This window comes from Xiphophorus hellerii, chromosome 19 (assembly GCF_003331165.1).
Source record: "Xiphophorus hellerii strain 12219 chromosome 19, Xiphophorus_hellerii-4.1, whole genome shotgun sequence".
In the NCBI taxonomy this organism is placed as follows: Eukaryota; Metazoa; Chordata; class Actinopteri; order Cyprinodontiformes; family Poeciliidae; genus Xiphophorus; species Xiphophorus hellerii.
In genome coordinates, this window is record NC_045690.1 from 10053363 (window position 1) to 10081046 (window position 27684).

Consider the following 27684-nt stretch of genomic DNA (forward strand, 5'->3'; position numbering starts at 1 on the left):
TTGTGTTTGCAAAGATAAAACGTCGTGAAATAGTTCAAGAAGTTTGAATAGTTTTGCAGTTTTATCTCTGCATCTTTAAAAAAGAAAACTGTGTTTGCAAAATGAAAATGTGAAAGTATGGCCGAATGTATGCTGCTTGGAGAACCAGAGGTCGCAGGGGGATTTGCAGGCATCCCAGCACAGCGACTTCACTTTGCTGTTGTTGTCAGATTCAGTTTCAGCAAGCAGCCGAGAGGAGCTGGTGGAAAAAAGTCTCCTTTGGCTGGTTTGAATGCCAAACTGTGCATACGAGCTTTCAAAGGGGCCTCTTTCATGTCTGTGACGTCCAAGCATTTCTGTGTCGACAGCATCTCTGGGAGCGAAATGCTACTCCAGCACAACCCTGCTGTCAACCACAATGCAGATGGAGAATCTGCCCCTTGTGCACTTTCCCTGAAGTACATACTTACATAGATGGCTCTATTCTGTGCTGGTGTGTGTTTTCTGTGTAGTGGGCTTTCTGTAAGTGGGGAAATGTACGCTCGCTGCAGCCGAGTATTCCAGAGTGTGGCTATTTTTAGTGTCCAAGTTTCTCTTCTATGTTTCTGTGGTACCAAAGTGAAGCAGATTTCTCTGAGGGGAACCTGTTTCTAGGTCTTAGTTGAGTTTAAAGCACCAAATAAATGGGGAGATATTTTTTAGAATTCCTCTACCTCCAGAGAACATGGGCATAGCAACAGTGGTAGTCTAGCTTCTCAGTTCCGGTCTGTTTAACCTTTCCTCTAAATACTCCAGTGATATTAAGCTGCAATCCATTGCTCTTTGGTGTTGTGAAATTGAATCTAGCTGCTTTTTTAAGAGCACACGATGTCTTTGGCTTCCTCTTCAATTTCCCAATCCAGCTTTGATTGTTCAAGGAAGTCTTGTGAAATGCAAATGGGCCCAAACAGAATGTAATTGCTGCTGTGTGATGATTACGAGGGAGAACTAATGATGTCCCAACACTAAGGTCAGGTAGGGTTTAATTAGAGAAGGCACAATCAGTGTCACTCGTGTCTCTTGCTCTCCTGTTTCCTGATGCAGCATGGACCTGTGCCAGAACACTCTTTTTAGAGAGTTTAAAGAAAACGGGAAGACAAAAGGGCCGAAAATTATGTGACTAAGTTCTTTTGTCCAAATGTGGATAAATTGGGAAATAAATCCCTACAATTTGCATGTCTGTCTGGAGATAAAAGTGAAGGTTAATCACTGACACAAAATGAAAAAGGTTGCCTTTCATGGTCATCAGAATATTACCCCACTGTTAGGAAAAGTCCATTAATATTTTGCAGATATACAGCATGTTTTTCTATTTTTCCAAAACATTAATCTCTATTGCTTTTAGCTTTAATGTTGAATTATTGTTGCTATTCCGGGACTGTGCGCAACTTAGGACAATTACCAAAACAATGAGACCAGATCGGACAGATGACTGAGACCAGCCAAGGAGAATAACTGTGGCCAACAATCCTGATTATCCAATCAGCGCTCCAAAAACATCAATTCCATCTCGTCAATAGATAATTAAGAGGGATAATTGGCTGGTTGTTCGGTGGGCAGACGTGTGCTGCTGGTAACATGCCAGTCCTTACCTTGCATTGCACACACACTCATAGTCCCTCAGAAAGCAGAGATATGTGTTTGATAAAGTTTTGGTTTAAATTTTACATAGCAGGACAGTGAGATGAGATCCTTAAATCTTTTACGGTGGTCAAAGAGTCTTGTGCATTTGTTTGATAGTTGCTTGCAGCATGTTGGATCAATGCCTTGCGGACTTTCTGATTTTAAAACTTGATGGTTTGCCAAATATTCATCATAAAAATTGGAAAATGTTCTGTGCATTTGAATGTGGCTCCTTTAGTTGGACATCTAAATAAAATCCAGCGCAAGCAACTTTAGTCTAGATAAAGATAGTCTTTAGTCCAGATAGAGTTTAGTCAATAAACCAAGGAACATAGCAGATAGGTCAGGAAGGAGCTTTGAACTTTTGCAATGCAAGAAAATAGAGTAAAGCACAACTAAAATCTTGCTGACCACCTAAACCACAGGTGTCAAACTCCAGTCCTCAAGGGCCACTGTCCTGCAGTGTTTAGATGTGCCACAGGTACAAAACACTGGAATGAAATGGCTTAATTACCTCCTTCTTGTGTAGATCAGTTCTCCAGAACCTTGCTAATGACCTAATTATTCTATTCAGGTGTGGTGCAGCAGAGGCACATCTAAAAGTTGCAGGACACCGGCCCTTGAGGACGAGTTTGACACCCTTCACCTAAACCAATGGTCCTTCAGAGTTTTTCAGCTTTTAGGTGCATCCTTCCTCCAGCACTCGAATGAAGGGTTGACGCATCTATTGTGAATTGGCACTATATACACAAATTGAATTGAATTGTGCAAACTACTGTGCATTGTAACTAAATGCACACTTTTACCAGTGCAACACACCTCTAACCTCTCTGGTCAAAGTATTTTTCTTACTTCTTGCTCGCAGCATTTGATGCCTTTATACGGGAGTGTCTCTGAAGCACAGGCTGGCAGATTTAACTGGACAGGGCCACAGATTTAAAGTGTTGACCTGCCTGGTCCCAACAGCTGCGTGCTAATCCATCCTATTGCTCTGGCCATCCTCTCTCTGTTTACTGCTCTAGTGAGTTGCGAGGTTCTTAATGTGTGAGATCAAGAGGAAAATAAGGCTGTCCGAATGGAATCAAATCACATGTAGGGACTGCCCCAAAACAACGGGGCTACAATAAGACAGAGCTATTGGACTGTGATTCCTGTTTTAGCTATTAGCCTCTCACAGTGTGCTGTTCTCTGCTCAGCTTGGTACACTCCTTGGGGGCTTTAGATTATTTATTAATTTGCAGATAAAGGCTAAATTACATTTGTGTGCAGTCAGTTCAGACTGGATCTATCTAAGACCTATTTTACAAATAAAAGAAAAATGTGTTTTATTTATGCTTAGAGAAGTTGCCTGGTCTCGTATATCTCAGACCCAAATGAGGGTAAGGGTGTATTGATTTGGACTGACTGTGCAGCCTGCTCTGCTGCCCTGCCCCTACATGCTCAGCTTTGCTCCTTGCAGTTTGTATTCATTTCAAGCTTCTAGCCCTCTAGCCTTTGTGCACTGGCTCTCATTCAACGTTCCCCTTCTTGGCTCGCACGAGGCCCCAATCCCATTCCCATGCATTCAATATTCCCATTATAAGCTCATTAGTCTAGTCATTGTTTTGGGATCATTAATAGGATATCCATCGCTTTAGACACCTCTGAATTACCATGTCACAGTGTGGCCCCTTTCAGAGAATCAACAGTGGGTGGATTAGCAGAGTTGTGCGAGCACGTGTGTCTGTGTGCGTCTTGGCGCTTCTGTGTCGACCTTGAGTTTGCTGACAAGCCAGTCCCTCCAGAAACCTGCTGACACACTTCATGTAGAAACACATGCACCATCACATGCACGCACATGCCCTCCCTCCACAACCTCGGCTCTCCGCCCACTCGCTCCCAGAGGTTTGTCCGTCAGCGATGCAGAAGACAGCAGAGAGAGCAGGCAGGAGTGGGGGGGTTTTAACATGCGAAGCAGGTCCTCCGGTGTGTCCGTATCGATCCTCCAAGGGCTCCCTGGCCCTATTTTTCCTTTCTTTCTCTGGCAGTAGAGGCCATTCATCACCGAGGCCATGACTAGAGAGCTCAAACAGTGACTCTGTCAGAAAACGGGCTGGGCAGTACCATCCTAAAGCTGCTTTTCCCATCACAATGGCTCATGGCATGACCTGTTCATCTTACTCACAGGAGTCATCCATTGCTTGCTGGGCAATGCACAATTATGGCTTTATATAGCCAAGTTGACACTTCTACTAAATTGCAATGTTGTTTTTTTGCAGAACTCAAAATAAACCAAGAAAGTTATTTTAATACTCATCAGTCAGTTAGTTATTAAGATTTTGGATTTATTTATTATTTAATACATCTTAAATATTAAAAAACAAACTAGCAATGAGCTAATTAGTATTAAGAAGAAAAATCTAAGTATATTAATGTATAATACAGTCTCAAAACTATTAATTATATGCAATAAACATTCAAATAAATCTAATAAAATCACTGTAATAGGGGTAGGTTTTATATATATAATATAGAATATAAGGGATATGAATATTTAAAATAAAATAGGAACTTGATTTAAATTTTAAAACTACCATGTTCCTTTGAAGTTCTCAGCATTCAGCACCAGAACTGTCATAAAAGATCAGCTTACTGGGTCAGATGTAGCAGTTTGCTTTTATAGAACTTACTTGCTTTTCTGTTCTAACAACTTCCCCTCCTCCATCTCTCTCTCCCAGCTGCTAGAGGGATAGTTAGCTTATGCTCCAACAGAAGTTCTGTCTGCCACAGGTCACATGTAAGACTGACAGGCTGTCAGTTCTGGTACATGGTTTGGATGTCGGGAGGTTCTCCTCTTTATATCACTTACCAAATAAAGGTGAATAAAAAAAAAGGGTTTAAAGAAAGCTCCTAAGAGACACCAAGTGCATATTTAAAAACTAGAGAGAAAATAGATTAAAATCCTACAGAAATTTTGCACAAATGTAGCAAAACTTTACAATGCAAACAAAAACATTTATAACAACCAACAGAGCATTCCTCTCTCGGTTGAGCAACACCTTCTTGATGGTTTTGTTCTAAGTGAAAATTGAATTGTATTGACAGACATTCAGACAAAACCTTTTTGACCATGACAACTACAACGGTATCACATTCAACTATGGGAGTCTTGGGATGCCACCTGCTATTTTAACTAATTGTTTGGTCATGTTTAAGGGGATCTGGAGAAGAGCAGATCCTTCAGATAAAAGGTCATCCTGCACATGTACAAAGCAACTTGATTATTGTCTGCAAGAACATTTTTCTGAAGCTGTACTCAAAGAGGTAATAAAAGTTGGCATAGGTCTCCTGCAGTTTCTTCTGTGCTATCTGCCACACCTAGGTCTTCCACCATGCCCTCATGTTTGATTGATAGTGACTTTCAACACCATGGGGAGATGTGTATCCCAGCTAGGGTGCCAAGCAGTCTGCCTCAACCTAAGTTTTGGGCCATGACAAGGACAAGCAAGAGAGGAAGAGATGGTAGGAGGAAGCAGGATGGAGCATGGCCTCAGCATTGGATGTGTTTTAAATAACTTTGACAGAGGAGTTTGAGTCGTCTCTCAGGGCTGGAGCTAATCTGATGTGAGAGGATGCCACACTGAGGCTGATAGGACACAGAGATAGAGGAGGGGTGGAAAAGGCAGAAGGGGGGATAGAAAGGGTAATAGAGGTGCTCACTCAGCTGGTGGGAAATCTGCCCTCTGCATCTTTTCATCTCCACTCTCTCTTTCTCACTTTGTCCCTGCCTCCCTCTCCCTCTCACATCCATTTACCACCAACCCCCCTTCTCCACTCCCCTTCCTTCCATCCCTTTCACACTTTGCGTCACTCTCACCTCCCTCCATCTCTCTCTGTCTCTGTCGTCTCCTTTCCTTGTCTCCAACTGACTTGCCAACCCCCCACTCCCTCTGTCTTTCACAGACGATTTAGGAAGTCACAGCCTCTCCCTTCCATTTATGAAATTGCTCATGTTATTTCCTGCCCCTCACCCCTTGTGGCCAGCAATACCTCATAAGTCTTAGTGAATGCATCCTCTCTGAGCAGATAGTCTCCACACAGTCCTGTCTCCTGCTTAAGACACAGAGCTCTGCGTCTGTAAAAAAGCAAAACTTTATCAGGAGGATAATATTCTGGCACAGTATGACATTGCTTTGACACTGTGACCCTGTCATACCAGTGACTGGTCATTCTTACTCCCACCTGTGGGTAAGTATTTACCCCCTCTCCCTCTGGCTACTGTGAAAAGACACAAGCTATTCTATTGTTTTTTGTGGCAGCAGTTTCTGCTCTCAGCCTGAGTTTTCAAAATTAAGCTCAAACAATATTTTCCTGCTTTTACTTATGATACTTTTAGTCATTTATTTTGAAATTAAATGTAGGCAAAACTTTTTGGCCACTGGGGGGCAGTGAAGCAAATAATAAACAGCACCTATTATGCTGTATACAGGGTAATTCCATGTGCTTTAAAGAGAAACTAAATACATCAAAACAACTATAATAAAAACTGAAGCATCACATAAATAGACATATAGAAATGAAAATTAAAAGTGAAAGCATGATAGACATGATAAACCTAACCTTTGACCTTTATATTCCCTTAGAGGTGCAGCAAATTTAAAAGAGCTTAGAGTTTCTGCCAATCTCAGGTTTTCAGGGAGTTGGTCCCAGAGGTAAAGAGGAACGTATTTAAATGCTGCCTCTCCTCTTTAGTTCTGTCTTGGGATCATTGAGGAAAAAAGGTGTCTGGTGGTTTGAGGGGTCTACATAATTCATACCTGATCAGCAACTCCATACTTTTTGTTCTCAGTGGTCTTTTGCCTCATTGAGTCTTGTTGAGTTCTGATCTGTAACATTGCATTTTAGGGACCTCTGGTATGACTTCTGTTTTATCTGCATTAAGCTGGAGGATCTGTTTACTTGTGGACATCATAGGAACATTGGTTCACTGCATCTACACAGTTGCACAGTTGGTCGCACTGTTGTTGAGCAGCAATAGGAACCCTGGTTTGAATCTCAGCTTGTTTTCTTTATGCATGGAGTTTGCATCACTGTGCATGTCTTAGGACATCCCAGTTTCCTCCCATAGTCCAATATCATGACTGTTAGGTTAATTGGTCTCTCTAAACTGAACTCTTTCTAGTCTGGAGACCTATACAGGGTGTACTCTGCCCAATCTGTAGGGTTTAGGCACTGGATGACTAATTCAATAACTGTAATGTACCAAGATCATTTGATGTTATAGAAAGGAAGGAAAATAATATAAATTGATATGATGTAAAGGGGTAGGGAATTATAATTCTTTTACTTTTAACTACTTTTCAATTAACCTGATTCATATCTTTGTTCAAATCAACTCAATAAACTAAAATTTAAATGTTTACATCCATATCAGACAATCCCACCAAAAGTTCACATCTATCAATCAAACACCTCTCTGTAATGTAAAGATAGATATTTGATACATCACTGCGAACATGAATATCGTTTTATTCCTTTAGGCTCATATCTTTGAGGGGGCAAGCCCAATAAAGTCTGAGATCTGTGACTGAAATTATTGTTTTCTAATTGGATGCGTGCCATCCAGTATGCCTAAAACACTGCATTGCTGCAGGGTATGAATTCAAATCAATATGGTTTATCCTTAAGCCATTGTTAACAAATTAACATTTTGAAATGAACATTTTTAGAAAACTTAATTCAGCATACAATAAAACTGTTACAAGCTGCTGCAAAAATAATTGGCAAATTGATAAAGTATGTTTACCCAATTAGAAATAAAAATATGTTTTATTGCTAAAAGGAAAATGCTAAAAATAAATGAACAGCTGTTACTGTCGGGAAGCTGTTTTTATTGTCTTATGAAGTAATTAACTCCTGCTTAGAGCATTTTTGATAGATACTGATTCTTCTTTGGGGCTATTAGGATGTAGGACTTTGTCCTAAATCTGTATTTATTTTTCTTTCTTTTTTTAAGTCTATTCATTAAGTATCCTCCAAGATATGTTCAATGATGTTACATTGAACATATCTTGTTGAACAAGATATGTTCTATGTAGGGTCAGATTTGATTTCTTACTTACAAAATTTTTAATCCTGTTTTGTACATTTGATGCTAAATAGCTTAAAGACTTTAACCCTTGTCCACATGAAAATAGTCTTTTGTCTCCTTTCTCAAAAGTTATGTCATAATTTCTAAAAATGTCTTCATACTTACAAAATTAAATGGAACACAAAATGGTATGGACTGTGCTTTTAAATAATTGTGCATTTGTTATCTACACAAAAAATCCAACATATAATAAATACGAGAATAAGTTAGCTTGGATTTGTTTATTTACAACATTTCTGTTTAAAAATAGTGCAATTATTTCAGCATTGCCTTCAGTAAAGTCAATCATATAATTTAAACTTTCATAATGTATTGTGAAATAGATCCTAACATCAGATTGGTTAAGCTACACAATATCTCAAATGCCAATCAGTTTAGCAGTAGTAGTCGTGCCCATTGTGATTGACAGGTAAGGCAAAAATTATAAGAAATATACTCATAACTTGCAGCAACACAGGACCATAAAATAATGAATCAAAAAGGAATACTTAATTTTCAACTTATGATAAAGAAAAAATTCAAATGATACTTTTCACATGTATTTGATTATTCAAAAATGTAAATATTACTATATTTATTTATTTAATATATGTAGCATTAGTTGTATTTGAATTAAATGCAATACTACACTACTGCCCTGATAAGCCATACTAATGTCCAGCACCTGCTGGAGAAACTATGAGGATAATAATACTTTTAAAGGTACGCTTATGTCACTGACTACGGCATATTAAATACTGTATTAGTTTTTATTTAAAATAGGGTTATTTAAAGCATTCATTTCTAATGAACTGCTGCCTTTTTCAGATTAATTGGGTGTAGTGTACTATGCAAAGAGTACATATGACCTTTCACAATGGAAATGGCCCATGCATGTGAAAAGAGGAGTGGGAATGTGTGCATGCCTAACCTGTGCCTGTGTGCATGGAACCACATACAAATGTACTTTTCAGGTTACCGTGTGATGTAGAGCAGAAAAGACAAGAGACCCAAGCAGAGGCAAAATACAGGAAAAAAATAAGAACCACAGTGGTGGCACTTGGCTTCCTAGGAGTGGGAAAGGGATGGCAAGGTGAAGCTGAGTGAAGGGGGGTGGGGGGATGTGTGAGGTCAGTGGTGAAGTGTGGCGCCCTGTCCTTGTACCTCCTCCACTGACTCTCCTCCTCTTAGTCTTGCCTTCTCGTCTCTCAGCCCGTTTCTGGCTCATTACCCTCTCCTCCAGCAGACTTTTCCCTGAGCGCCAGTGAAAAGAAGTGTCCTCTCTCTCCCTCTTCCCGACAGCCGCAGCCTGAGCACTGCCCTGCCCTCCCGGTATTAATCAACACACACATGCACACCCCTTCAAGCTCAGGCACACACTCTCCCCAGTGAGCTTGTGTGATGGACAGGCTGCTGGACAGCCCTCTCTCCTCCAAATCCTCACTTGCAAATGAGACATCCAACCTCTTGGAGCAGCCGCAGAACAGGATATTAGAAAAGTTCTGTAAGAAAGAAACTTTTCATCAAAAGAACTTATAGGAGTGACAATTGGGAGAAAATAAATGCAGTTGGTTTTTTATTTTTTCATTGAACTGGTAGAAATTTATTCATTACATTACATATATACTGGTGACACCAAAGTAAAGAATTAAGATCCTTCACTTTTGTAACTAATAATCATCTAAAACTGCCAATAAAGTGGCTATTGTTATGGGTTGGAGCACAACAACATGTTTTTAAATGACTGGAGTAATGATTTATTGTTGACAGATTTAATATAAAACATTTGACAGCAATACTACAATAGACCATGGATGTGCTGTTGTCAGTTCAAATAAAGAGCTAGTTCATCACAGGCATCACTCTCCAATTCATTTGGGGGTTTGGATCTTTAATTTGAGCTGTTCTTTTTCAAGGGTGGAATAATAATAGAACAGAAAAGCAAAATTAATTTAAAAAAGAAGAATTAGATCCACAAGTTTGAATTTATACTGGATGTTGTCTAATCCACATGCTGTCACATATGCATGCAGGCTAAAATATTTACATATACCATCACTTAGATCTATGTGGCAAGTTGCACCTCATTCTTTTGTAGCAATAATTAAGTTTTTGATATTTATGGAAACCCAAAAGGTTTGATCCAAGTCCTGCTGTTTTACACACAGTTATCTTTGATACTGACCAAATGTATGTAAACTTCTGATTTACAAGAAAATCCGTTATGTTTTCTGGTATTTAGCAAATAGAAATAATTTTGGTAATACTAACCATAACTAACCTTAACGAGGTTAGTTATGATGAGAGCATCCCTGACCTAACTTCAGACAGTGAGGGAAAACATTTTTTATGTATCATTTTATTCCGTGTGTATAATATCAACAGTATATAAATTAATAATTTAATTTCTGAAGGAATATTAATTATTTAATTACTGCCAATTGCATCAGGTAGTAACTAGAATTCAAGAAAACACCAGTGGTCATGTGACCTCCATGTGTTTGCTTAATATTAATCAGCCAACAATACAAAGAATTTTTACATTATTGGCAAGCTATTGCATTACTTTGTTACTGTCAAAATTGACTAAGTTGTTGTATTACTGGCAGTAGTTATGTTATTGTTCAGTGTGGGGATAATTATGTGAATAAAGTTGGGCCATTTGCTAGACTACCATTTTTTCTCTACGTATTTGGTAAAACATTGATTAAATGTACATGCATCTAAATTGTTCTCCGAAGGGCTTATAATGTTAAACACACAGCAGTATTGTCTGTAGAGATATCCCAGAGCGTCTGCAACCCCATCCTACCCTCTTTACCCTCACAAAAAACCTGCATCCGCTGACAGTTTGCCAGGTGTGCCCGTTCCCAGGAGAGCTGCCCGGTGTCATCGATCAAAGTGCACTCACGTAAGCCGGGAAGTACGAGGGACGCCAGCTTGGCCCCGGAATAACTTCAGGAGGGAAAATGAGAGCATCCCTGAGGCTGCTACGCGTGACATTAGCTGGCTGCCTTCCCTCTCCTCTCTGCAAAGCTCGAGGCCGCGCATCTACCTTCACGCGCCGGCTGGGTTTGTGACCCGATGTCCAAGTGACATATTCCCTGGCAGGGAGTCGGAATATGAAATGATGGTATTATTCACGTCCTACCTTTGACATTGTCTGTTAGCCATGCAGCAGGCAGAGCAGATAAAGCTACAATCTGGCCGGTCTGTCCACCTGAGGTAATGCCTCTCAACATGAGGCAAAGACCCAGGAAATACAGCCACAGCCTCCATGTCTCTTGTGGTTTGTTTCACAGCATCATTCGAGACGATGCCCATCCAGATTTAACCATCTCAAGTTTTGACGCCATGCTAATAGTGTGGCCTCCATTATTGTGGTGCTGTCTCCTGAGTGTTCCTCGACTCTTCCTGTGCTGATGAGAGCTGCTGGACACTGGGGAGTCTTTGTCTCTTTTTTCTCAGGCAGACTATGCAATTTAAACCTGCCTCGGGCATGTAGATATTACTCCCCGGTGAGAGGGCTGAAAATTAATGGAAATTGTTTTAAGGAATCATTATTAAAATTCTCCTTTGGATGCCCTTTTGTCATCACTCCGCTGTCACTTCTATTGCATGGCTGCTAACTTTCCTATGGGTTTGTATTGAGAAATGTGGATGATCAGACTAATAATTAAGATTTATATGCTCCCATTAGTCTTGTATTTTCCTATTATAGGAAATATTGATCTTGTAGTGCCTTGTAAAAGTATTCCTATTCACACTTTTTCACAGTTCTTAAAAAAGAAGGTAAAATGATGAGATTTTATGTGGTCGTCTCAGACAAACTAATACACAATTGTAAAGCTGAAGACAAACACTTTTTTTTGTGCAAATAAGAATCTGAAAAATGTTCCTCTTATTTTTAGTCTCCCCAAATGAATACTTAGTTTTTATAGTGAAATTTTGGTTCACTACAGCTGCCTACCTTTTAGGTTATTTTTCTCTAGATGTGATCATATCTCATTCTCCTTTAGAAAATATTTCCATCTTTGTGAAATTAGATGGAGAGTTTTTGTGACCTTCATTGTTTGAGCTTTTCCACAGATCCTTTTGGAAACAAAGAACCTTGAAATTTCTTGGTTGAATTAAAATATTTTTAAACTTATGTTATATAAACCTTCCAACAGTATGTATAATCTTTAACTTAACATTGTCCTCTCCCTGCTGTTAAAGAGCATCCACTCAGTATGATGCTGCCACTTCTGTGTTTCCCCATGGAGATTACCACTTTGCATGTTGGCCAAAAAACTGTGTTTTTGGTCTCACTTCACCACAGCATCCTGTTCAACACATGTGGTATGTCTACTGCATAACTTGTGGAAAACATTATTTAGGACTTGTAGCCTTCTTTGAACAATGCCACTCTTCTGGCTATTTCTCCGCAAAGTCCATATTTGTGGAGTATGTTTTACCAATGTTCTGTAGCAAACCTCCACTGCTTCCACAGAACAACTGTATTTATTTTAAGATTACATGTGGACATTTATGTGTAGTTTATTTGGGGGTATCAAAGTAAAGGTATGACTTTAAATCAAAGCAAAAGCCATTAAAGTCTGTGTTTGCACTTGTGAAAAGTTGACGTATACTTGTTACCCTGTTTATCAGTCTTCCTTCCAAGCTATAATTTCTTAGACGACTGATGAAAAACTTGAGTGAGAAGCTAGTGGACTTTTTCCTCTTCATGTCTTCGCTTTGCTGAAGAAGAAGTGCAGCGTAACACAGCAGGACATCACATCCCTTTACACTTATGACTCAATTTCACACCCTCAGCTGGATTAAGAGGACTCTTTGCTCTGGGCCCGAGCAGGCAAAAAAAGAGGTAAATATCACCCTTGTTCCCAGTGCTGGAAAATCCGCCATTTAAACGAGGAGTAATATAAATGACATTTTCCAGTTCATTATGCAGCCCCTGACCTTCACGATGTACGACTTGGATACTTCCCTGGCAAAAAGGCAAGGCCTAGTCCTCTCTAATGGGAGATGTTTGACCTTGTCAGCAACTAAAGGGGGGAGGTCATGGATGAAGGAGTGTGTTTTAGCCCTTAGAGAAAAGGTACGTATGGCATCAATACCACTAAGTGCACTGGAACATGCAACATTTAAACACATCTTGAAAACTACATCTGATTTTTTTAAATGAGTAAATAAAACATTTGTGTATTTTAGAATGTACTTTGATTTATTATGTAAATTTCTGATCTGTGGGGATCATCTATAGTTGCTGGATGCGTATTACATCATCTGGTCTTCAGATTTTTGTTTATCTCCGTTTGTGGCCAAACTGCAGAAGCTTATCACAGATGGATTCAACTAATCTTCAACTGGCTCTACGCCTTCATGTACAACTGTACTTTAAAGACTCCTCAGGATTTCAGATAAATCCAACCACACTCATTCACCAATCACAATGGAAAGCAATCATATCTGCAGTCATTCGTGGATTAGGCTGTTTTGAGTGTGACTCCTAATCTCCATTTGTCTGAACTACAATGATGTGCGCTGGGCGCCTGGCAGAGATAATCTCATTACCAAGTTGTCTTTTGTTTTCTGCTGCCTTGCCTTTATTCTTTATTAAAACATTTTGTTGTATTAAACATGCTAATTCGAAGCTGGGCGTAATTAGGGTCTTGGTTAAAAAAGAAACGCTCTCCTGTTTGGAAGAAGATTAGGAATTTCATCTTTAGGATTATTCAGAGAACAGTAAAAGACCATGAAATGGACTTTCTTTTTTCCATTATGTTTAAAGCCTTTCAGTCTATTAATGTTAAATTAAAATAAATTGTTCCTCATGTAGCACCACTGTCTTATGACCATAATGCTTCAGGTAACATCTAGATAGGAAGGAAGAGAGAACACAAGCAAGCTTTACTGGAAAGAGGAGTCTAGAAGGAGTCTAGAAGTCTAGAAATACTGATGAGCTATTTTATTCTTATCTTAATGTAGAAAATTCCTAAAACAAATGGCTGATTTTTCCCAGTCTGTAGAATCCCTGCATCCTTTGTCAATCAAGAGATGTTCCAAGGATCTACATTATTAACCCTTTCATGCATAGTGGTCACTACAGTGGACAGCTATCTAAAAGCCATTTTCTTGTGCTTCCTGTGGATTTTTATGTTATAAATGCACACAGACCACTGAAGTGGCCACTAATGCATCATAAAATATACCATCAACTACTGGCCATCAGCTGCAAATGCAAGAAATTATTTTTGTTAAATACAATATGGCCGACAGACAAAAAAGCATGAGTACCGACCTGGTCCCTCCTTCTACTGTAGACGACTCTTGCAAGTAAAAAAAATATTGTGACATCAGATAACCCTTAAGGAACAATACTACTGATGTATTTTTCAAATAACAACTTTGTATTTGGACTAAATTACAATTGATCACATAAAAATAAAAAAATAAAAAAAAATTATTTTTACAAAAAAATGTTCCTACCTTTTTTATGCCTTAAGAAAAGAATTTTAAAAAATGGAAAAAAAATTCTGACACAAAGGATCATAATTCATGCATCAGAGGGTTAAAGAGGGGTATTATGTATTTACCAGACATATAGTGTAATTTTATAGCACATTTAAGAAACTATGTTACCTCCAGTTGTTATGAAAATACAGTTGAACATTTGAAAGAAATTTCACTTTGTATCATAGTATTACTAACCCCCCTCTGAAAGCTAGCCCCAGCCCCTGGAATTTTTTTTTAAATTCTGGAAAACTGGGTAGAGCCAAGAAACATGTGCAGAGAGGATGATTGATGGGTCATCATGACAAAAGAAGCACTGTTGTCAACTTATCCACTATGTTGCTATATTTATCAAAAATATAGTAACATTGGTATAGGAGAAAAAAGTATTGATTTTTCAGATTCCTCTAGTGAATCTGTTTTTTCAAAACAAGAAATGGTGATAAATCTAGTAACTCCTTTTCTGTGTTGTTGGAAACTTTTATGGCAACAACACTCTGCAGCTTGGCTGCAGGCAGCCTGTCTGTCTTAAGTGAGCAGCGAGAGCTGCCATTAGCTTCTCCAGTTCCTCAGCACTGAAGCCAGTCTCCTAGAGTCATCCATTCAACACCATACCTTTACCAATAGTCGGAGCAGAGGAATATTCTACTCTGTGTCCACACTGCAAGTAAATCACACATTTGTAAGTAGCGCTATCATCAATGCTCACCAGATGCCATGGCGATACTTGCAACTGCATAAGAATTGCTTGACCAGAGAGACCGGCAGAGAGACAATTTTAGGCAAAGTAATGCAGAACTAAAAGAATTGCACAAAAAGTCAAAATTCGCACATAAAAATAAAGATAGAACCCTAAATTACCTATTTAGAGAACTTATCAGCAAAAAAGTTCATTTGGGGCTGTGTAGGGGAGTTCCAGGGAAGGGGTGCTCTGTGGGGCGGAAGCTCAGCTTGTGACTGAGGCTCCAAGGTGGAGCTTTAGGGAAATAGGTGGTGCATTGTATGAGCAGATGTTAAGGCCCCCAAAATGGCTGCCACTTGAGATTGAAGGGTTCCTCAGCCATGCATGAATGAGTCAAAGCAACACACTAGGTGTGTTTTTGATGAAAGAACAACATTATAACATGATATAAATCTCAAAAAAGTCTGTTTTTATTTCTGATCTGGATATTTGGGTGTTTAGAAACAGCCCCTGATTCACTGTCAAGTAGTCAAAATTTTCTTTATTGTAATCATCAGAATGTGAACACCAGCAGACATAGCTTTGGACACCAGAAGCAGATAAAAAAAAAAAAAAAACTCCAGCAACTCACCCAGGAATCCTCATTGATCATTGGCGGCTTTTTTCATGAGCCTCAGATGTGGAGAGATCAGAGTCTAAATCTTACTATGAAATGATATCTCACATTGTGAAATGATTCCCAGATCTGCTAAAAAATGTCAAAGAAAGTGCAAAGAGAATATTCAGGTGTCAGTATTTCTGCCTGCTTCACCTTGGGGTCTAATAAGTGATCACAGAGGAAAAGGGGGGGAAGCTCTGCCCCATTATGGTGAGCAACTTTTGATTTTGTGTCAAAACATATTTAAAATTTGAACAGTGCCGTCATTTCTGTGGTGTGCTGCTCTCTCCGTGGGGCTTGTCACAGAAGGCGTCAAGGCAATACATGAGGCTCCTTTCATTTTTCTGTCTGACATGTTAAGTGTGATGGTACAAAGAGGTTCCATTTTAATTGTTTGGACAGATCACTCAAGAGAAAAGGAGGCTTTGATTTAGGTTGTTGACAGAATAGGCACAAGCTTGCTGTGTTGCTTTGGTGTCTGTCTTACCATTACTGCCACTGGATTTCATTCATCAGGATAAGTTGTTTACCTTAGACTGAATTGGAGACAAAGGCCAAACTTTGTTAAGCCTATCACATTACATACTGTTTGGAAAATTATGTTACAAGAAAAGTGTAATGTCGAAAAGATTGCTCAATGCTGTGAGGATTGAGAACAACAATTCATACAATAAAACATGAGCTATGTTGAAAAAAGTATTTGGTCATCTACCTTCACCCATGTTGTAAAAACATGAGTGAGTGACTTCTGATTCCTAATCGATGGGATTTAGTATGAGACTTTACTGTTTGCAGCTGGAACATCATCAACTTTTCCACAATATTTAGGAGTGTGTTCATGGGAATTAAAGACTTCACTCATGATATTCTGGTCAAATTTCCCCATACTTCCAACCAAGACTGTTCCCCAGTCTGTTTTGGTCAGACATTTGGAGACGCAGTTGCAGGGAATTGCTAGCTGTCAGTGAAACCCCATTAACTTCACTGTTCTAATTGTTGTGTACATCACCCGACCTGATTTTCAGTAAACTGGATCTGGTGTGTCTTGTCCTTTATTGTTACCCAACTCTTTGTAGAAGCAGCCTGAATGCTTAGCTGCTGGATTTTATACATCTCTACTGGAAGTGATTAGAGTGACTCCTGAATTTTCTGATTTTGATGGTGATAAGATACTTCTGGAGACTTAGAGCATCTTTGAAGTTGTCTTGATTTGTAGCCTTCAATGTTTTTGAACATTAACTCATTTTCTAGACATTTTCTCAAATTTTCTGTCTAGTGCTTCTACTAGATCAAGATAGTGTACAGTGCACTGTGTAACAAAGAAAGTTATTTTTTATATTGTATTACTATAACCCATTTTTAAGGTTCACCTATTGACTATTAAAAGCTTGTGCTTGCTAAATCAGCCCATCAAGTCAGACCTGCATTAATATATTCAAGACTTTTATTAAGAGTAACATTTAATTCTCATTAAACATTTCAGGAACATTCAGGAAGCAATCAGTATTGGTATGACGCCTATGGAAGGTTTCAAGAAACTTGAAGAAAAGCCCCTTTTGTGTGTGAAAAGTTGATTGCTCATAAACACAACTGTATACCAAAAAATGAAGGCACATGTATGACCAAAATATCAAATAATATGTCGATCAATTAATATACCTGCTGCAAATGATTATTATCTATATTCAATGACTTCCAGAAATAGAAAGAAAAACCTAACAAAACCCAACTTGTGATGCCTTGTCAGTTTCCTTTAAAGTGGAACAAAAGCCCCTGAGAAAGGATAACCCTGATCCCAGGCAAATTTTGAAACATTCCATCAAAGCAGATGGTGACAAGAGACACTGAGGGCACAACCAAGTGATGAGCAAAGAAGGTTAAGCGGAGTGTGAAGAACAAAATAAAGCACTCTTACCAGCATAGCAGTTTGTCGCAATATTTAGCAACATTTCAGAACCCCTTAGCAACTTTTTTTTTTCAGAAAAGCATACAGCAACCCCTTTTTTGTCAAACTGTTGTCTTTAGTATTTTCTAAGAAACATTTTCTTTCTGTGAAGATCAGCTACCACTAAATCATACTCCTTCAGACCTAATAGTTTCAATGCTTGTCTGTCAAGAGTTCTGTCAAAGACTGGTTCCTTGAGGACAGAAAGGCGTAGAAATAGGAGCTGACTCAAGACTTTTGCACGTCTGTGTATGCCACAAGCACAGTGACAAATAAGACATTGATCTATAAGCCTGAGTCTGCTGTATGTACAGTATCTGCATTCTACATGAAAAATGGGCACTTGAGCCACGGCATGCAGTCACTTTATGAAATAGGAGTATACTCCACTGAATCCTAGCGTGCAATGAGAAATCACCTGTTGATGGGCCATAATGTAATAGAACATTCCTTTTGAATGGGTGGGGACCATATTGTCACACAGTCCATTAATATTCTCCTGCTGTGTCCACATCTCAGCTCTACGCTCTGGGGGAATGATTAGGGTGACGGACGACGAGGCGATGACACAAGAAAACAACTTCCCCCACCCTTCTTCTCTTCACCACCTCCACCCCCCCCCACCCCCCACCCCACCTCCCCCCCTTTTTTTTCTATGCCTACCCACAGCCCTTCAACAAAACAGCCACAAATTACCCACTTTACTCTCAATATTATCAGGGCTGATCGTTGGCGTCCATAATTAGAGTCTTAGTGTCATCTTGCCTCCATTAGGCTAACAATAGAGCCTTGGAACAAGGCCACTTTGGGCAAATAACATGTTGAGAACACTTGACTTTTGTGGAGAGATAGTGAAAAGCAACTGTAGCCATTACTGATCCAAACAGCCTTGATTGGTTCTGTGGCAGCCGTGAAAGACCCCAAAATAAATGTTTCTGCAGAATCATACTCTCTGTAGACGAGGCACATACTGAAATGGTAACAGCGTTTTCTCTTTCTGTGCCCATATTCCTTTGACAGAGACACAAATACAAATATGATCAGAGTGTATGCTGCAGTCTAGTGGAGCATGTATTTCAATCACAAAGTATTAGATAGCCTGCTGCTGCTTTTCCTCGCAGGCTGTGTAGAGAGAGAGAAAAAGAGGGAATGCGTTCTGTACTCTGAGCTCCGACCTCGTTTGATCTTCATCATTGCCCCTCTAAGACATCATTGTGTAACACTGTAAAAGCAGACCGCTTCACAGAGCGAAGAAAATATCAAGGAAGTTATACATAAATATTAGATAAGATCAAAACAGCCAGTTGCACTCAGACTTTGAGCTCCTGGGTCAAGCCATCCAAATTTCTAACATTTCTCTCCTGCCACTCAACCTAAGCATGTAGAACTGTAGAACCTACAGTGAATCTGCAGAAGCCCTGAATCCAGTCTTGTTACAAACAAAGCCACTAATATTGCACAAACTCACTGTTTTGCTTCCTTCTGATCAACGCTGTTCATTATTCATAACTCTCTTGTTTTGATTACCGTCCCTAACGCAACGGTGCGCCAAACCTGAGGAGATTTAATAGGCACTGTTCTCCGAACTCTTTCTCCTCTGCTCCCAAGCTGACACAAATTGGTGAAATATCACTTTGATCACGCCTCCTGAGCAACAAACAAAACACAAACCTAATTAGCCTAATTCAAAATCATTCCAAATGCCTGTTTGTTATGAAATCAGCTCTTCTTCCAACCCTTGTTAATGATAAAACTTAGTTGGATGAGCATCAGCGTTTTGCCTCTGCAGATTTGCCAATGAGGGTGGTTTGTGTGTTTTTTTTGTATAATATGACATTAAATAAATCAAAAGATTCATCTGATCTTAGACCAGAGGTGCCCAAATTATGGCTTGCTGAGCAGAACTGGACTCAAATTATGTATAATCCTAATCTAAATTGATTGTGTTTTGAAATATTTTTGTTTGTTTTCCTTCCACTGAATTTTTTTATTAACATGCTTCAGTCCAGCTTCTTTTCCAATGACTCTTTGTGTCTGTCAGGATAAAATATCCTGACAGAATATTGAATTGAATTACTGAAATAAACTACTTTTATATCATACAAAAACAACCAAAGTAAAAACAATATGGAGAGTTGAAATTATGGTTTTATTTTTCAGGAGAAAAAAGGTACTCCAACCTGGCCTTATGTGAAAAGATACATAATTGGCTCTTAAACTGAATAACTAGTTTTGTCAACTTTTGTCGCAACAGTCAATTATTGCAAAAACTGGCAATGAGTCTTTTGTACCACTCTAAAATTTTTACTACTGTAAAAGAGTTTTCATTGGGTGAGGATGTTGCTAAACCAACTCACTTTATTTACTGCAACACCATTTACAACAACAGAAAAGTATATTAGTATAAACTTTTGCAACAATGGGAATTCAGTGTTGACCAGTCATATAAGAGGGTATTTACCAACTTATAAATAAGTCTGCTGTAAAATCAGTACAATGCGCTTTTTTCTGCTTCAGCCCTCTGTGATTTGCTGTATAAGTTGACAGAACATGTCAGTATTTTTTTTTGCTGGTGAGAAAATTTTCCAAAGACAGCAATGCACCAAAGTCATACAGCATTTGAAGAGCTCATTTACTGCAAGCAGCATGAATCTACCTTGCAATGCTAGCGGATTAGCTCACATTGCCTCGCTAACATATGCAATGACTGCCGGCAAGCTCTTCCCCATTAGGTTGGCACATCAAAGGCGGCGGGAGAAGTTCTTCACAGGCAGTTAAAAGTGGGCTCAGTGTGGATCTTGTAAATACCATCTTTGAGTCAGTGCCTCTCGGGGGACACTTCACACACTCCTTCAGTCGGGAGGAGAAGGGAGGGAGAGGGTAGCAGTGACAGGCATCAGAGGTGGGGGGAGGAACGGATGGAGGGATGCAGGGTTGAGGGGTTTCTGAGAGCCCAGTCCCCTGTCACTATCAGGAAAGGATCTGTGGATTAAAAAAACCCAGTCTACTCTTCTTTCCCCCTGTTTCTCACTCTCATCCTCTTCCTCTTCTTCACACTTCACATGATAGCTGACAGTGAAAGTGGAGCAGGGCTGTTTTCCGATTTTCTTTTGAGTCATGTTTTTCATAACACATAAATAGAGCATGCGGCGTCCTGGGAATTCTGTGATTCTGTGTTTCGGTATATAGGCGGACACAATAGCATCCACTCTTCTGAAGTGTTGTTGAAAACATTTTATCCATCATAGCCGTCTGTATGGCTCTGCTGAGGCCCTCGACTCCGCAAGGAACAGTAGCGAAATAAGAGATGTGTTTTGCTAGCAGGCACATTTACACACACACACACGCCCACACCCACACACATGCTATCATTCAAGTTACCCAAGACCATTGTTGCCTGGTTGTGTAGAATGATCAATGCAAATGCTGTTATTTACCCAACCCTGAAATGAAAAGACTATGGATCAATTTGATGCACTTCCACACGGTATGCTTACAATGGCTGGCTACGTTTTGTCTCAGCTACACCTCCTCTCCTCTACCGAGCAGCCATCTAACCTCCGTCTCAAATAAGCCTCCCTTCACTCTCCACCCCCTCTAACATCACTAATGCAAAGTAAACTGCTATGCTTTCTCCCATGAACGCATTCATCTGTGCATTCTTTATTTTCTTACAAACACGCCCACTCTTTGACATTAGAGGCCGCATATATTTAAGCTGAGCGTGTGTGTATACGGGCCTGTTGGCGCGTGTGTGTGTGTGTTTTGGATTGACCCACTTTCTGTGCTTGGCCAAGCTTGTGCTGCTGCTACTGTCTGCTGTGCTGCAAAGGGGGAGATCCCTGCAGACTCCCCCAGAACAGGCTCCAGCTCTGCTCCTGACAGACACTCACCGTGGCATGTTATCCCCTCGTGGATTGGAGACCTCTGCCTCTCTGTCAGCACGTGTGCACATGTGGGTATGTGCGTGGGCGTGGGTGTGTGTGTGTGTGCATCTCAAATACTCCTTGATGCAGATGAGTAATACCAATTCTCATATAAATGCACATGGAAATTGCACATACTGCAACAGCATCCTTAGTGTACAGACACACATTTCCAAAGCGCATACCATCTCATATCTGTATATTTTTAATTCCATCCACCCTCCTCAGGCTCCTCCTCCACTCTTCCCTGTGTTTGTCTGGAGTTATTGTTTCAATCTTGCTGCATCAGGGGGCCCCTGAAGGTTATAAATTAAACATAAATGCAAATGCGCTGAGCCATTGCCCTCCTCTACCTCCCTCCTTCCCAAACACACATACGCGCACGTCGCGTACACATCCCCAGCTTTCAAACACGTCAGTGTGTCTGCGAATTAATAGGAGAACAGTGGGCTTTTTTTAATGAACGAGAAAGGGGAAATTAGAGCTGCAAAGCTACAGCGCGGCACACCCAGAGCTGCAGCCGAGGCAACGGCTGAAAAAGCTGGGCGCCATCATAGAATATGCTAATGCCCCAAGTCCCCTTACTGTTAGCATTAGCGTAGCTTCAGCAAATCAGGGCTGAGGCTTTGATCTGGGGGGGCTGATGAGAACCAGATATGTCATGTATACATTGTATGGATCAGACTTAAATGTCTATACTTTAGCTCTTAACCAACAAAAACAGTCATTTAGTGAAGCGCTGGTGTCATTTTCCATCACCTGTGTGGTTTCTTCTTCACAATCACATGTAAATAGGCTGTTAATGTGATGTCTTCACGGCGTGCCCTATAGTTAAACAGCCATCTGGTATGTTGATGCTGTAGGCTGGGCCAGTGAACACCATAGAGTCTGTAGTTGGACCATAACAGTGTTATTGCTTTTATTTTGTGCCATATGGGCTCATAAAGGTATGCAGCTGGGAAAGGTTTCCAGGGTTGTCATTCTTCTTTATTTGTCTCTGGTGAGTCAGTTCTATTTGGAAAAGTGGGATTAAGCTTCTTGATGTTGCGTAGTAATATAAATTTGATATTTATATCTAGATCATGCAAAACCAAAATAAAAAGCATACTTTCCCATTTTTGCTATCACCTTCCGAAACACTAAGGATGAAGAAGCTTGTATAGTACCCACGACTCAATGACGCTGTTTTCAGTAACAGTTACTAATCCTGTAAAATACTATTTTCGAGAGCGATGAATTTGACAAGCAAGATGTAAGATGGGAATCTTAACACCAAAAAATTTGTTTTATGCTCTATCTTTTTAACCCTCTGCTTGTAATCACACAGTTTCTCCAGCAGAGGTCTTCCCATTGTCATGGACATGATTTCTTGTGACTCATCCAACACAAAACTCCTATAAGGAAACTAAATTGTGACATGAAGCAAGAATGATTTGATCGTCACTACCTCAACCCATAATCATCATGTCAATAATGGTAATCTATTTTACCTCTACCACTGGCAGAATGATCTTCTTCTCACATTTCTTCCAGCCACAGCCACTAATCATAATTATCACGGCCATCCTCAGCACAACTCTCCTCTACCCCCCTTAAAAAGACCCCTCTCTTCCTACCCTCACCACCTCCCTCCACTCTTTCATCTGCAGCTCCCTCTGTTGATCAAATGCATCTGATCTCATCAAAGCAGACCCTCTGCTCATTCAAGTCCCAACAGACACCCTGGCTTCTTTACTAAGCACTATTTTACATTCATGTTTGAAATACTATTGATGGGATAGAATATCTTGTAGACTTTGGTTTTGTGTGGTCTAACACTGCCGCCCGCGGTTATTTTTTTCTATTAGATGTTCAGACAAGTCTCTCTTTGAAAAAAGTAAAAATCTTATGAGGGGAAATTGAGGAATGCAGTCATCTATTTAAATAAGGCTCATCTGAGGATTAGCTTGAAGATCCATTCTTATTACAATTCCATTCTTACATTTCAATGTATTGTGACAAGGGTGTTTCCAGGAAGTTTTATAAAAGGCGCCTAATGTGGCGTAGATAACTTATGTTATCACTAGTGGGAGTGATAACTAGTAGGTCTCACACTCAGATTAATATTTATAACATTTCGGAAGTTATATTATCCCACAAGTGTATGTAGAGCGGATAAAGGATAGGAATTCAATGATGATGACAGATAAATATCCTGGATGTGATGAAACACACAGCACTGACTCCACCCTGAGCCTACACCTTGTGAATTCTGAAGTCTTTAATAGTTTCCTTTAACTCTCAAGAGACTCTGATTTTCTCCGTTTCTTGTCCACATTTCTCTGCCAGATGTTTTCCTTTCACTTAACTTTCCATTAAGATACTGGCACACAGCAGTATGAATAGCCAGCTACTTTAGCCATGACCATTGTAGGTTTCTCTTCGTATGGTGGGTGTCAATGACTTGTAAGAACCTCCAGCTAGCTAGTCATACAATGACCTGCTCTTCCAGATCCCTTTATACAATCTTGGCTCCAGTTTCACATTATTTAAAGCTGATAAGTTCTAAACAAATGTTATTAAAAATATATTGTATTTATAAAAGACAGGACTATTGCCTCCCGTGGCCCTCCTTTAGGAGATGTTGTAAATTGCCATTGTAAATTGACCTCAGACCTCATTCCATCTAATCTAATCAAATAATCTTGAATATTTGAAGTGATTGTCTGGATTCTGATTATTGCATCTTTGCTTGTTTGTTATATTGCACTGAAATTTGCATAGCTGCAATGACGCGATTGCAAAGTGTTGTGGAGGAAAGCTGAAATGTTGCAGCTTTACATATGCTACGAGGCGTAATTACATTCTTATTCTGATGGCAGCTTGATTGCACACCTCTCGGTTGCGTGTCCGACCGCTGCTGTAGGAGCTGCAGAGAAACCGGCTTGAGCTGAGGGACAGAGGAGCGGGAGAGGGGAGGTAAAAGCAGATCTGGATAATGGAGTGGTGACTCGCAAAAACTTCGCATTGACGTTTATTTATGTTTATTTGGGTGACTGCTGCGGTTAAAGCGATGTTGGTGCGTAATTTGGTAAAACACAACCAGCCACTTAAGATGTGAAAACATAAAGTGAGCCTCAGATGAAGAGGCGGTAACAACCTCTTGACTCCATATGGTCCTAATAAAACTGTTAAAACCTTAAAATTGCACTATTAAACTAAGCGCATTTTAAATCACACTCTTTTATCTTTATATTATGCTTTTTTAAAAATACACGCACCATTAAAAGTGGTGCTAAGACGAAATAAAAGCATACATTTAGTGCGTAATGATTTACTACTCCAGTCCAGGTTTTCCATATGAAGAGCGCCGGAGCCCTGGAGGTGGATAAGCTGGTGGAGCCCGCTCTCTCTCATGCCATGCTGGGCCACAAGGCTCCGGGAGACGCTGCTACACATTACAGAAAACCGGGGATGGAGGCGAGGCGGAGAGGGGTGGAAGAAGAAGAAAAAGTTTCGTTCAAAGCTGGCAGAGAAACTTTCAACATGAAGCCTCACCATTTGACCACAGCAAAACCTTCGTTATAGGAAAAAAAGATAGACTTCTTTTGGTATTGTTTTTTTTCCAGCTCTCAGATTGTGTTTCTCTCCTTCCCCTGTTGTCATTTTCTGTGCGCAAGGCTGGTCGGGGCTTGCTGTCACTGCGCGCTGAGATGTTGGAGTGACCATGGCTGCGCAAGTGGCATCGGCTCCGACCAGAACTAATAATAAAAATAAGAAATTATCCGGCGCTTTGGCTCCGGAGCTCAATTCGGGGAAATCCGGAGGAGGAGGTGGAGGAGCAGGGACCGCGCAGCGGAGCGGACAGATGCTGGGTGCCGGCGATGGAACTCTGAATAATGTAGACCATCACCGCCGAGGCGAGCTCGGCAGCATGGTCCATTCAACTTCCGCGGCGCACAAAGCTCCGGACGGCCACGACAAGACCGGGATTAATATCTCGGCGTCAAACTCAAACACTTCCCCGATGGAAGCGGCTCTGATCGCGAACCACAAGCTCAAATGTGCGGCGAGCGGAGATGCGCCTCAACCTCAACAGCAGCAGCCACCGCCGCCGCAGTTCGGCCAGTTTGCGCCACATCAGCAGCGACAAAGTAACAACAGCAACAACGGGCAGCCCCCTCGGGGTGACAGAAGTGTGGACCACCAGCAGCACGGTGGTAAGGAGAACCTGTTGGTCGGGCAGGAGGAGACTCAGCAGCAGCACGGCCCGGGGAAAGGTGAGGGGGACCTCACCTGTAAACCCACGGAGAGGATGATGGGCTCCAGGTTTGAACACTCCAACTTGGGTCCCCCTACTAACAACTCTGAGTTTAATAACAGCTTTTACACTTCAAGGCCGTGTTATGATCAACATGCCGTGCAGCAACAACAAAGCAGTGGAATGGGGGTAACTCAGGACTCCAATGAAGGGGGGTACCACAACAGCCAGTACGGCCAGTACCCGGCGTACCGGGCGGGCTACGGCGGAGGGGCCTACGGGATGATTGGCTCCTCTGGATGCAGGCAACCAGGCAACATGATGATGGGCAGCAACTCCTCTGCGACCCACGGCAAGTCCCCTGCTTCGGGTGGGTTTCAGAGGTACCCGGGGCAAACACAGCAGCAGCAGGGGCCCTCAGGGGCCACGCCAACCCTCAATCAGCTGCTCACGTCCCCCAGCCCGATGATGCGGGGTTACGGAGGTGCTTATCAGGACTACGGCAGCCCGACGCCTCAGCAGCAGGCGGGCATGGCTTTGGGGAAAGACGTGGGCCCCCAATATGGAGCCAGCACTGGCCATTGGGGAGGGCAGCAGAGGAACCACCCGCTTTCAATGAACGCAGGCAGCGGAGGGCAGGGCCTCGGCAGAACACAGGTGAGTTCTGGGAGTTTAGGTGTGCCTTGGTGAACTACATGGGCAGTTTGTTCCAAAGTTGCAAGTTTGAGTTAAATATGTATGTTATTACCGTCCAATGTTTTGACTTTTTACTGTTCTTCAGCTCTTGCAACCAAAATGGGGTCGATGTGAAAGACAAAAAGGGAAACACTTCATTTTGTTCTTAAGCAATCATAGCTTTACGCTTACACAATTATTTGGTTCTCACATTAGCTGTTCATATCTTGTATTATTGCAGTTTTATCGCACAGATGTAGAAACTCTGCCGACGTGTTGTCAGACACGTTGCGAAACGCCCCTGCTGACGACGTGTCCCGCTGAAAGCGTCCATGGCACAAAATGCGATAGTTCGGTAGAAACGAAAACGATTCAGAATCAAATGTGTTTTACAATTATTTCTTTCTTTTTTTCTCCTGTTTCGATAAGCCAATTTGAAACCGCGCCCCTTAAGTACCGTCCGTCCTCTCTCCGTGCGCTTTTCCCCCGTGTGGAGCAGGAGCGCATCCACGCTGCTCGGTTTATTCCCATGCAGCTCTGCTCACAATTTGAATAGTGGTGGTAAACTGTATTAAAGCTCTCCGAGTTGACATCCAGCCTGCCATCTGATTGGCTCCCAGTGGCCCCACTAGGCAGAATCTGTTCAGGAGAAAAACGGGACTCTTGCAGGATTTTGCCATTACGCTTTTGTGATGTTGCATTTACTGCTTATATTTCATTTAGATTATTTCACGTTGGAGGATTTATGTTATTACTAAATACGTATGCAGCTATAGTATTTTTAAAACGTATTTATTCATGGTAATTTCTGAGGATTCTCTCTTTTTATCAGTTTCACAGTTCAGAGTTGCATTATTGATATCAATTACAATAAATCTCTATTTTTCTCATTCTCATCTGTAATTAAGATGCTTAAACCGATCCCTGTGACCTAGCATCTTTGTTAGGTGTGAGGATCTTCTCCAGTGAGACTTCCATTCATCTGGCTGAATATCTTGGAAACTGTGAATTAGAACAGGCTAACACATTTTTATTATATTTCTATTATATTATATTACACACACTTAAAGTATACTTCCTGGGCAATTTTGTAAATTATTGTTGTCGTTGTCATTATGGCATCACAGTTTAAGTAAAATATTTTTAATTTTATGGCAGTTTAAAGAATATATGTGTCAAATTATGCAGCTTTGTTTTGGGATATGGACGGTTTCATAGCTCACAGACTTTCTGTCAGCTCTACACAAACTGAAGGCTGCTGGAGCTGCCAGTTCACAGGGGTGTCTCCAAAAAGT

The 27684-nt window shown here is 40.7% G+C and overlaps 1 protein-coding gene across 2 annotated transcripts in view; it reads left to right on the forward strand.

Moving 5' to 3' along the window:
• The first annotated feature begins 24858 nt into the window (after positions 1 to 24858).
• LOC116708992 (AT-rich interactive domain-containing protein 1B-like) overlaps positions 24859 to 27684 on the forward strand; it is a 194655-nt gene continuing 191829 nt past the window's right edge. For both annotated transcript variants that reach the window (XM_032547194.1, XM_032547195.1), the window contains exon 1: positions 24859 to 26371. In XM_032547194.1, coding sequence (XP_032403085.1) covers positions 25181 to 26371 — 1191 coding nt within the window. In that variant the 5' untranslated portion in view covers positions 24859 to 25180. The remainder of the gene's footprint in view (positions 26372 to 27684) is intronic.